Source organism: Aplidium turbinatum, chromosome 11 (assembly GCF_918807975.1).
Source record: "Aplidium turbinatum chromosome 11, kaAplTurb1.1, whole genome shotgun sequence".
Taxonomy (NCBI): Eukaryota; Metazoa; Chordata; class Ascidiacea; order Aplousobranchia; family Polyclinidae; genus Aplidium; species Aplidium turbinatum.
The window spans coordinates 14,800,896-14,813,487 of NC_137482.1; the positions used below are offsets into that span (position 1 = coordinate 14,800,896).

At 36.8% G+C, this 12,592-nt stretch overlaps 1 protein-coding gene across 1 annotated transcript; it reads left to right on the forward strand.

The window, feature by feature from the left end:
• Positions 1-1,024: 1,024 nt before the first annotated feature.
• Positions 1,025-3,867, forward strand: LOC145780362 (uncharacterized). Its single transcript, XM_082592063.1, has 2 exons — positions 1,025-1,529; positions 3,350-3,867. Exons 1-2 carry the CDS (start codon positions 1,025-1,027, stop codon positions 3,394-3,396), a joined length of 552 nt encoding a protein of 183 aa, XP_082448189.1. The 3' UTR covers positions 3,397-3,867.
• The last annotated feature ends 8,725 nt before the right edge of the window (positions 3,868-12,592 follow it).

Genomic DNA, 12,592 nt, shown 5'->3' on the forward strand with positions numbered 1-12,592 from the left:
CAAGTTATGCATTGAGAATTATGCTTACAAGAAATTTGAAAACATGTTATATTATGTTTTTGCTTAGAAGTTGTGAAAAGGAATTTAAAACTTACCAAAAAGTTGCAATTTTAAGTAACATTTTCTATTGCCACAATATCATTGAGAAAAATTGTGTCATAAAATTACTGAATTTCCAAAGTATATACAATGTAAAATTGATTTAGACAGTGGTATGAGCTGAGATTATTGGTGGATTTTGGCGTGTCCAGAGTAGGAATCATTACAAAAAAGCTGACTTCGATTTGATATCAAACCATAAACAGGAAAAATGTTGTTTGATGTTCCTTTCAATTTTTTTGTTTCTTTCTATTGTGCTCTAAAATATTACCAGAAAATAGAAGTGTTTATTCTTGTCAGTTTTCATAAATGAAGAGAGTTTAGTTTTCGAAATGTTTGCTGAACATGAGTTTAGTGTCTACATTTTGGGGTCTATATTTTTTGGTTAGATGCCTAAGCATTTTCTCATGAAAAATATTATTTTGAACTGTTGTAGTTAATATAAGTGGTTCATTCAACTGCCCCAGGATACTCAGGATAGTATTAAATGACGGTAGGCCTATTCAACGCAATTTTTTTATTTTATTGAAGATTAAGTATAGTATTGCAAAAAATTAAGACAAGAACAAATAAATTGGACCTTAGTTTATATACGGTAATGTGTTATGTGCAGGATTGTTAGTGAGGTCAACACTCAAAGGATTTGAAAAGTAGCAACAATTGTTGATGAAGCTTTTTTAAGCTATTGTCTATTCGTTAAAATGTGAATGCTGTTTTTCAGATTGGCTTGTATTTCAGTTAGTTGGTAAGTTTAAATGTGATTAAGCAATCGCTTAATACACATCTAAATAACAATTAATTTTTCATAGTAGAATCAAATTTATTTCTAAGGTGCTTACAACCACAGTAGTAGTTGTTGATTCTGGTTCAAACTTGTATAGCATGTGGCAGATTGAACAATTTTCTATGTACATGGCAAAATAAAATGGCCGATAATCAACCACCTGGGAAAAATAAACCCATGCGTAACAACCCTGGGGCACAATCTGTCAGGAGAAATTTGTTTGGTCGAGATCCTGATAAACCAAATGACGATCTTGCACAAGAGCGTGAAGAACTGTCACAGAGACAAGAAGACCAGTTCAAAAAGAAATGGAACTTTGATATCTCTACAGACTCTCCTTTAGATGGAAAGTTTGAGTGGACAGATTGTGTTCCTCTAAATTATCATACTTCTCTCTTGCATGTCCCAAACAAAGAAGATGCTAATGCAAGCACCAGTACAAGAACATCAGGTGGTTCCGGGGACAACCCCTTATCCACTCAATTACGTACTGATTCTATGTTAAGTAGATCACTTTCATCTGGAGATTCAAGTACATCTGCTACTGGAAGTTCAAATGGTGATGGAACTTCTTCCAGCTCAGTACCACCGTCTGGAAGTTCAAGTTACGCTCCTTCCACAAAAAGGCAAAGATCATCATTCTCAGGTAACTTTGCAATAAAGTTTTGCAAGTGAACGTTTGAAGTGTTTCACAAATTTGTGTTCTGTTGCCCTGCATCACATCTAATCATTTCTAATTAGCAGAAACTGCATGATTTTTATCATAAATAGTAAATGCACTGTAAAATCAGATAGTTTGCAATTTTTGCGTGTGTAAACTTATATACCGATTTCATTTTATAAGTTTATATTAAAATGTGTTTTGTAATTGCTTCAATGAACTTAATTTTGATTCAAAGTAAAATGATAACAAAGTTTTAAACTTTTAGCAATTGAAACGTGAACATGATTTTTGAAAGTGGCAAAAATCTACTAAAAGTCACATGGTTTTTCAGTTTCCAATAGTTGAATCATATAATCAATGTTTTCAAAGTGCAATATGAATTAGGTTTAGTCTTTTATTACTTTGCAATTCAAATATGACTGAAAAAAGTAAAGTTCACACAGTCACTGGTATGACAGATTAATGTTACCTTGTGTCAAACAACTTTTTTTAACCACAGCATAGTACAGTATTGCTAAAAAAAATCTTTCATTTTAAAATTAATTCAACAGTTTCACAAAAATTTGTCCACTTGTGTGGTCATTGGAGTGGTCAGTGTGTGCTTTCCCAGCAATCATGGTTTGTATTTCTGCTGAGTTGTTTAAGTCGCTTTGTTATGATTTAAATGGCATTGTTCTAGGTCGGTCGTTTCAGCATGACAACGCCAAATTTAGTAACCTGGTAACTGGCTTTGGTAAACAACTACACAGTTAAGTACATCACGCCGAAGGAATTACGACTACGCATTTTTATTCTCTTTGTAAACGACGCGTCAGCTCTACTACGAATACCGTAGTAACACGGCCTCCAAAGCAAAGAAAGTGAATGAATGAATGAATGAATCAGCTGTTCGTTCGAACGCATTCTTCGCTCAGACAAGCATTGTTCAAATCGGTTGTCAAAACTAACACGCCTTTATACAGTTCCAAATGGTTCAGCTCCATTTTATGCAACATTTGCCAAACTGCCTGGTTTCGTGTCAACTTTGCTTCCATTTTATAAATGTTTACGATTTCTTTGAAATGTGCTCTTTAAAAAAACGACACCAAACCTTCATTTCTTGTTGAGATAATAAGAATTAACCCGTTGTTAGTTACGTTTGCTTCGTTTCCTCAATACCAACAACACATCGATGATGCATGCCTTTGTGGAGCCATTTCACAAGAAACTAATTTCTTGTGCCGTGAAATTTTGCATCATGGCTTGTTTGTTGCCCGGCAATCACAAATGCACAAGCCATACTTTGTTTGCCGACGCTATTAAATACGCGTTGGTACGCGTTCGCCAACGGTATAATTTATTAGGGTAATCACCGGTTTAGTCAAGACTCAAGACATATGAAAGCCGACATGCAATGACGCTTCAAACTCAAACATATCCGACTGGTTTCCCTGGAAACGGTTTACAACTTTTTCGTCTGGACCTGGCACTCCTTTCAAGAGCAGGCGTTTGGCCAAGACTGAAGGAAGCCCTTTTAAGCCTGAATCTTATGCCAATCATACGACTTGTTTCCCGTACACACTTAGACCAACCAATAATGCAATGTCTCGTAGATTTATTGTTTTGCATAATTGCGACCTTTTTTTATTTTACTTCACTGAAAGTTGTCTTCATGTAGCAAACTATACAAGCAGATTCCAAAAAGAAACAATACTAAGATGAATTCCAACTTTAAAAGTTAACATTTATTATCATAGGCGACAAGATCGCATCCAGCGCTACGTTTCTTATGTCGACAAATTTTAAGGTTCATTTATCTACAGGTGAAGGTACTGAAAGCCAGCCTGATTCGAAGTCTCCGAAGCGTTGATTTTGCCCTCTCAAACTGTTTTCACAATATTGAAAGAAGTGAGTGAAATCCGTGTTACTGCTGCCGCACTGCTGGAACATATTCCACATTCTAGCGCTTCCTGCGACAACTGGATCCTTCCCAACACTAAGCTTGTCTTGCTTATGCTTGGGCGTCCGCCGCATTCAAAAGTTCTCGAACTTCTTCGGCAACTTTTAATCAGTTATCTCACCACTTCGCTGGCTGCAGCAACGCGGCAAGCAATGGGTCGGCCCCAAACAACAAAATTTGTCGTTTTTACATTGATTCAATGTCTGCAGACGTTGAATCCATGTAAAAATGACAATTTTTGCTCACTGGGAATTTTTTGTTTTTGTTCCGATTTTGTCCTGTTTCTTATCTATTTATATATCTTATTTTATTATAAAGTTATTTGCTTTAATTTACTTGTTACCGGTCTTAATGAAATGAACCTAAATTTTTAGGGTTGCTGTTGCACGTAAAACTTTCATGCTTATCTGCAAAGCATCCGTTCTCACCGTAGATGGTATTGCGGTATACCTTGCCACTTTAATGTATAGTGTGTAGACTTTATTGCTGATACAGCTTTGGTAAAGAGTTTGTTTTGTTGAACCATAGATAGAAAAAACAAAATAACTTTAGCGAATTTAGCATGTTTTATTACAAAGAGATATAACTTCATTAAAAAATCAACTCAAACGTTTTCGACAGTGTTTGAGTTGACTTTTTTATTATGTTGTATCTCTTTGTAATGGAACATGTTAAATCCGCTTAAGTTACTTTGTCTTTATTGCTGAATATTAAAAAAAACTGACAGTTCTTTGGTTTGGACTTAAACAGCAAATTTCATGCATGTAATTTGTAAATGCTTTTTTATGAAATATAATTATAAAATTACCTTTGTTTTGTGCGTGGAAAACTATGTTTAAAAGGTTTATTTGTTTGTTTAGGTGATTCTATGCTACACTGAGTTTGGATTTGTTAAACTTTTTTCAGCGCTTTGTAGAGTGGGCATTAGTTGAACTGTGTTATTAAACAACAACAAAAATTTAAGTTTTTTCGGTGTGAATCAAAAGTTCACAACACGTTTACTCGGCTACGACGTTTTGGTGTGGTAGGTATTGAAATACTTTATTAATGTTTGTGATAGTTCGTCTGTGTGTTGTTGGAATTTCTCGATTATTGGTAAACTGTTGTTTTGTGTTGTTCTGTCGACGAGCAATGGCTTCTCCCAAACTTGGATGGTTTCAGTGTTGTATTGTAGTAGAGAAGAAAATCGTAATTGTTTTATTACTTTTGCACCTTTTGTTTTCTGTTCCATTTTCCATAGGCCGACGAATTTGTCATATTGCAGCAGTATGTTTCTACTGTGGTTCACACAATTTAGTAATTTAAAAAAAAAGCTGAAAGATTTGACATTGCGTTCAATTCTGCCGATGGTGATTTGTGTAATAATTAATAACCCGTTACCCGTCACTCTTAAAGTAATCCATTTTTTTTTCAACCGTTTTGGACATTGCACAAAATATGCTAAAACCTTCACTAAAACCGCTGGGGTAAATGAGTGATTTTATCACAGATTTCGAATATGGGCACTTGTTCAATTTCGGTCCTACTTTTTTGTTATTTTTACACCCGTTCTACATTATTTGGAGTGAAATTGCGCATTGTGGCGAAAACGACGCGTTTATTTCCGGTTTAAACTTGGACCTTCGTCAGGTTCAACAAAAGTGGCCATTTTTATAAAATATGTAACTTCTGCTATTTGGGCACCAACTCCGGACCGGATGAGATGACGATAGTGTTTAGCGTGTTGGGTTGCTTTTCTGGTGTGTGATCCAATAGGGGGAGTTATGCATTTTCAAGCTATGTAGCTTTTGACGTTTGCAGCTAGGTACTCACTGACTCAAAAATCTATATGTAGTGGTTAATGGTTATTGTTTGCTTGTTGTATGGTGTTTATTCTGGTTTATGTTTATTGTTTGTCGTAGTTGCTTATTGGCAGTTGATTAAGTGTTTATTGCTTTACCACACAGTATGTACTCAGTATTCTATATAGGCAGGATTACCATTTTATTTTATTTTCGTGATATAACAATTGTGGCGTTTACTATGATATTGTTTTGCTGCTCCAGACAGGAAAATCTGTCATTGTACATTGATTCAATGTAAATATGCATAACGGATTTTGCTGTATGGGAGGCTATCGCAATGTTATATCATGTTGATTTCCGGTGGAATATCTGAATTTAGATGAAACCCTGCAATCTACAAGTGCAACAACTCTAGTATAGAAATACTTCGTATGGAACTTAATGAAAGTATTACAGTAATAATTGTGTTACTTTGCTTCGACGTACGGCCTATATCGGATATCGAACAATTAATGTATATATTTCGCTTTGCAATAGATTGCCAATGACAATATTGTTTTGGCATGATTATTCACTCAATAGTATGCGGTCCCAAATGCTCTTGCAATTCAAGACAAAAGGTTTGTGGCATGACAAACTGCATGTCTTGCTTGGATCTTCAATTGTTCAGGCTCATGAATGACTTTAACAAGCACGCTTTTACTTTTGAACCAAACTTGAAAAAGGTGACATCTGCAATACAGATAAGTGTGTCAATTTAGTCCATGGTGCAGTCAGACAGGAGTTTTGAACAAGAAATGGAAAAAAATTGATTCTGCACTAACTTTTTCGGTTTTTAGCGCCTTTTTAGTTGAAATTGTCCCTTTATCAAAGGTGCTCAAGCGTGACGTGCTATTCCATTTTTGTGGATGTATTGGATCACTTTTTAATCAAAACTGGTTGCTGTTGTTGTGGTAACGCCCTGAAAATGATGTCGCGGCGTCATCTTGTCTAAACCGATACAACAAATGAATCGTTTTTTTACATTGATTCAACGTCTGCAGATGTTGAATCAATGTAAAAACGGTTGATTTGTTGTCTGGGAAGGTTCACCTTTCCATGAATTGTTTCGGTTCATTTACAGTTTTAGACTAGGAAATTGTTATTGACAAGGTCGGCCTCCCCTGTCAACAGATAAGCACAAGTCATTTGAGCGCTTTTGTTGTGATTTGGCAGTGAAATAAAATGTTGGCGTTTCCTGTGTTATTTTTCATCTAATACTTTTTTCGAAAACATTGCAAAAAGTTTCCCACTATCAAGATATTGTGTTTTATCTTTTCGTATTTTGCGTTTTCGGCACGAAATTTATTGTCGCTGACTGATGTAATTTCTTGTGGGAAGGTTATCTTATTCATAAAAGTACATCACAGTAGCTTTTTGCGAAGGTCGCAATTGAATGAATTCGTAATTTTTTCAATTTTTATGACGCTTGGTTCCGTAACATGGCAACCGTGATGTTTCGAAGATGAGGTTTTATCCATTGTTTTTCGAACCACTGAAAAATGACCTATTCTTGTTTATTCTGTTTGCAAAATTAGTCACATTGATTCAAAGTTTGGATATGTTTAAAAGAATCAGTTAAAAAGACTGTTTTATTTTTATCTAATGCACAAAGCCGGGCACTCGCCAGTAACTGATCCAGCGAGCAATATTATGGTAACCACATTTACTTCGCAATCCAGATTAGCTGCTGTGTGTCATCATTTCTAGTTTTGCTGTTTCCCAAAGAAACAAAAAATTATTTTTAAATCGCTTCAATGTAATCCGATATTGAGATGATGCAAGGCAAGCTTCGTCAGTCGGTTTGTTAGATTTGCTTGCATTGGCGCTCAGCGTCATTTTGCTGATGCTTTTTTATATTTCTAAATAGACAAAATGGCAAACCATCTGAAGCGTAGTGAATGGCAATTTCAAAATACTGACACTTTCTGTGCACGCAATCTTTATAACTTTGCAGTAGACACTGCATTAACTGTGCTTTCACAGATTGAAGGCCGGCTGAACGTATCGCGTTTTTATTAGTCATTTTGCTTTCAGAAAGTGTGGATGAACTGTCACATCCCTGTCTGAAAAAGTTTCCATTTTCACATCGTTTCAACGAATCGATGAAAAACGGCAACTTTTGCTTGCAGGAATTTAATTCATACAAAGGTTTTATAGGAATCTGTCAAGGATTGTCTTATTTTAGAAATTGATTTTGGCAGTTTTTTAGATCTTTTAATTTGATTGATTTCTTTGGTTGTGGTGGTAATGAAGTAAGTTTTTAGATATGCAATCGACAACCAGAGCTGTCCTTTGAGAACGAAAGACAAGTTGTCTGCTATAGTGCAAGGGCGTGCGTAACTGCGTAGTTGGTGTTTTGTTTCAAAAATTGGTTTGAAAGCGCTCTTGGCTGATTTCTGGTTGTATGCTGTTTACTTTCAGGCTGGAAAAATAGAGTTTTTATTACCGCCAGTAAGGCTTTTTTCTTTGAAGAGCATTGTATTCGTTACTGTAACCCACTAAACATCAGCGGCCAAGTTGGAACTTGCCTGGATTGCTTACTTGTTCACACAGCTTCGTCTGTTTCTAACCGGCCGCCGATGTTTAACAAGATATTTGTTCATAGCGACTATAACGTGGCTTTAACAAGGTGTTTCTATTAGTTCAAATATGAAGAGATGTGAAGCTTATTGTGCTGACCTTCTAGGAGGTGTACTCCAGCTATCCTGTGATATCAGATGTTCGTCCATCTCTATCCATTGAAGTTGTATATATTCAAAAACCCATCACATGTTTTCGTATTTTTTTACCGACTGGTTATCGCAGCAACGTAGAATGAACATTGGGTATTGGCAACAAGTTGTAGATAAAAGGGACTTCACTTAATGCAATTGCTTTATTGACATCTGTCCCAGCTAGATTAATTGGGTCTGCTACTATTCGGTGAGTTCCTAACCTCTAACCCCTAACCCTAACTCCTAACCCCTAACCCTAAAACGGCAATGATAATTAGGCTACGGTACCCGATAATTAAAAAAAAAAATTGAAAAAATCCCCCGTTAAGGGATCGGACTCACCGAAACGGGCCATTCCGACATTAATTACCATCCGAATTCAATTTTGGCGGAAAATAGAGACATTTAACTCAGTACAACCATAACAAAACGTAACTAAGCTACATCACTGCTTTTATTATGACGGAAGAAACAAAAATACGAAGCCGTTACGTTATACATCTAGTGATCTGGCCTTGCCAAACACATGTAGAACTTAGAATTTACATTGCACAATGCAAGGTTGTGTAATTGTTGCACCATGTTTCATCACGATAAATGCAATGTTGTTTGGTTTCGTTTGCTTGTGGCGCAGTTCACACAGATGGGCTAACAGTTCATTGCTCCCACGAACTCGCGTTTTCTTCGCATTTAAGCTTTATTTGGCAAATGTAAGCAAGCATGTAGCCTGCATTGCAGCTGCCCCAGTGCTCCATCCATGCTATTAATTAACCTGGAGTCAGTAACGTGACACAATTACTGCAGACAGCTGTGCGACAGTCAATATCGCTTAATGGAAAATTTTTGTCGGACTTCAGTGGAAAATTGTTTGATATAGGAGTTGATTTTTCCACATTTTCGGGCAAAAATGTCTTTGTGTTGATGATGCTATCAATTACTGTATTTGCAAACTCAAAACTTTTTGCATACACCAGCGAACGGAGTGGTAGAAAGTGTTGTGGTGCTAACCTTCTTTGGGTGATTGTGTTTCAACATAATGCACCTCATGAAATGCCAAAGAATATTACTTTTATTTTCGATTGTGCTTGAGACATGTATTGATGCATGCTTAAAGACCAGTAATATGATGGCCAAATATTGTGTTTGTTCAAATCATCGATGTTCACGTTTCAAAGTAAATCCTGTCATAATTTACCAATATGCTGTCTGTCCAGTTAAATGGCCTTCAACCAGCAAACCAGTCTTTTTCGGATTGATTCAACTTCCGCAGACTAGACTGATTTGCTGGCTTGGTCGAATTGTACTGAACATGCTTATTGAACTTTATAGTAACTGCAACGCTTCAGTGCAGTTTGGTGTAATTTTGCGGTTGAAGCACGGAACAGGACGATTTGGTTTGAATTACAAAGCGCGGTTTATTGGACGAAAGCGCACAATAGCTTCGGAGGACGCCATGCATTGCAACTGTGCCAGGTGCTCGTTCTGCTCAACTAGTAAATTGCTAGGTAGTGATTTTGAGTGAATTTCTAAATTTGCACTAAGGCTTATTGGAATGTTGCGCTTTAAGTGATGGATCGATTGTGCAGTGCTCACGTTGATTGGCAATAGAAAGCTTCAATCGTCGTTTTTGTAATTTAAAAATTTTCTCACTCGCTGAATCACATGATTCTTTAACAAAGGCTCACTCGCTCCTTCGTGTGTCAAACGCCAATCGTTCCATACGTGCTGCTTTCTACCCAACCTATTTCCTGTTCTGTGAGCCGTTAAAGTCTTTACGCTTTGATATCGCCATGATACAACATATTCCCAGTAACACAATGATACTGAAAGCCCAAAGAACGTTTTGTGCATGAAAGTTTCCATTTTATCTAATCTTCTTTCTCTTCATTGTGAACTGCGGCATATGGCGTTTGTTCAACAACCGGACGAACCCTTATCACCAAACTACTGACACTGATGTTCACATTTATTAAATAATTTTTACATACTTGTTGATGTTCATTTTATGCGTGCATGGGGATTTCTTGCTTTTCGGGTGTTGTCTGGACACATATTACGTTTATTTTGTGCACTGTGAATCCAAACTAATGTATTACAAGACTGTGTTTGTCAATATCGTTAAGTTGTTTTCAATTAACCAGACATATAACTTTGAGCTATATCGGGTCGTACTTCCTATTAAAATGGGTTTCTGGAAAGATTTTGTGATTTTTTTGATACATAAGCTCTGCATTAAACGCAGTAATTGAAAATGCACAAGAAAACTTTTGGCTAAAAAGCCAGGCGAGTGCATGCCAGCTAGCTATGTTGCCGCTCGTACGTCTAGCGACGTTGAAACGATCGTAAAACGACTTTTCCTAGCTAAAGTGGAAAACTTACCGGACAGTAAGTGAAGCTGACCAGCTGTTAGTTATGTTGAACGTGGCCACTCTGCTTTCCTCAGTGCACTGTGTTTGGTGAATTCAAATAGTCTGCAAAGGAACAAAGCTAAGATAAACCAGTCGCGAATCGAAGATTTGACAAAGAGATTCGGCGGCTGTAGTACTCAGTAATACCTGACACCTGTCAGCTTTGTCTTGGTGGATTGTTCCAGCTGATATCTATCGACGTTGATTTAATGTCAGTAGCAACGATTTTGTTGGCTAGCAAATGCGGATATTGCCGAAGGAAACGCAACGATTTTTCTAAGAAAAGGTATTGATTTCAACAATTCATTAATAATATTCATGTATTTGTTCTATGTTCTAGTCTAGTTGAAACGAATTATTGAATCTCTATATAGATCTAAGTATCAAAACTTTGTGAAGCATGGCGAAAGGGTTTCCACGTTTCAATGAATAGTCATTTCAGTCAGTTCTTCTTCTTTCGTTTGAGACTAGATCAAATTTCAGGGCAGGTGGTGGAGAGCCAGTTGAGTGTAGCTTCGTTCAGCGTTGCTATACCATGCGTTCCATTTGGTGCCTTGTAGATGGCAGTCAGTCAGTTTCGCCTTGTGATTTCAGTCAGTAATTCAAGGTTAAATAATAATACAAAAGTGACATTTTTCCAGAGACGTATAACCCCTTGTATAGGTCCCAATTGTAGGTAACTCAACTGCCAGGAAGGTCAAGTGCACGACTAAAGCAGTTCCAAAGAAACAAAAAATTGTTTCTTAGCTTTCTTGTAGAGATTATCGTTTTTGTATTTTAAGCTGTCTTTCATGAATCAACGCTCAACTAAAGAAATTCCGCTTCGAGCATCACCAGGTCTCAATGGATATCTTCTCGAACAGTAATATTGCTTCTTCGTTAATTTTGTTCATTCTGTGGTTGGACTTCTAATTGAAACAGCAAACCAGAGGGAAAACGCATGTTGATTGGTCGTCATGTTCAAAGCCAATTCAGCCGCTCACAATTATTTCGGTTTTGAACAGAAACGGCGCCACAGTTTCCCGCTTTGTTGCACATCACTTACGAACCGTGAAATCTGCAAACTCGTTGTTCAGAGCAACTGCAGTTCTGCAATGGTGAGGAGAAATGGCAATGTCACTTCGATATTTACAAGTGGTTTTTGAAAAAAATAGATCGGCACGCGTCGAAATGCTTACGTCAACATAACCCACGACAACGTTGTTTTCACATTCAATTAATGTTGTATTTGTCAGGAACATGTTTGAAATATGCAATTAATATACACAATGCAAAAGTTACACAAGTTCCCATACCGACAGGGAGACGACCATACGGTCTACTAGTCAATTGCCACCCTACGGAAATGACGATTTTGCCATTTAAAATAAGCTTACAAGAGAAAAATAGAATAAAACGTTCCCGCGCTTCAACATACGCACCAAAAAAAAAGATATTTAAGATAACGTAGGCCTAAACACAAAATTCCAAGAAGCAAGCAGAGATTAATCCAGTTTCCGCCGACTGAACATGTTGTAGGCCTATTGCATAAATATGAAACTGGCAAGTTGGTTTCCATAACATACCACTTACGATGTACTGTAGCTTTGTAAAATTAACGTTTTGATCTGTTTTTTGAAACAATGAAATAAGTTTTTTAGCCTACTTGAAACCTCTGACCAGACCATTGGTCCCAATACCTGCATGGACTTTTTGCCAAATTCTGTGTTTGATCTATTTATAAAATAGTTGTTGCTTGTTTGATATCTTGTGTTATCTTAAACGAACAGTAATTACCTTCATTTCCGCTTGGTGCACTGTTGAATTAAGTTGTACAATATGCTTTATCGAGATACAGTAATTAATAGTTTTAAACCACCCATGTTGAACAACATTGTGGTTTGAACATGATTGATGGATAGAGGGAAACTAAATCTTTATTATCGGACTGAAAAAGCTTATTCCTAGCCGCTTCGCATAGCAGTGGTTCTCAAACTGAGGTCTGTGAAGAAGTTTCAAAGGGTCTGTACAACAACTTTTAAATTCGTGATAAGTAAATTATATTGGGGAACGTTCAAATATTACGTAACGCTTTTTTTCTGAATTTTTGACCCCCCCCCATGTAACGCCAACGTAACGCTTTTTTCAATCCCCCCTCCCCCATGTAACGCTTTTTCAC

What these genes read in the sequence shown, in the direction of transcription:
- LOC145780362 (XM_082592063.1), top strand. Translation starts at nt 1,025, where the DNA reads ATGGCCGATAATCAACCACCTGGGAAAAATAAACCCATGCGTAACAAC. An exon ending in GCAAAGATCATCATTCTCAG is followed by an intron (nt 1,530 to 3,349) that starts GTAACTTTGCAA and finishes ATTTATCTACAG; the next exon opens with GTGAAGGTACTGAAAGCCAG.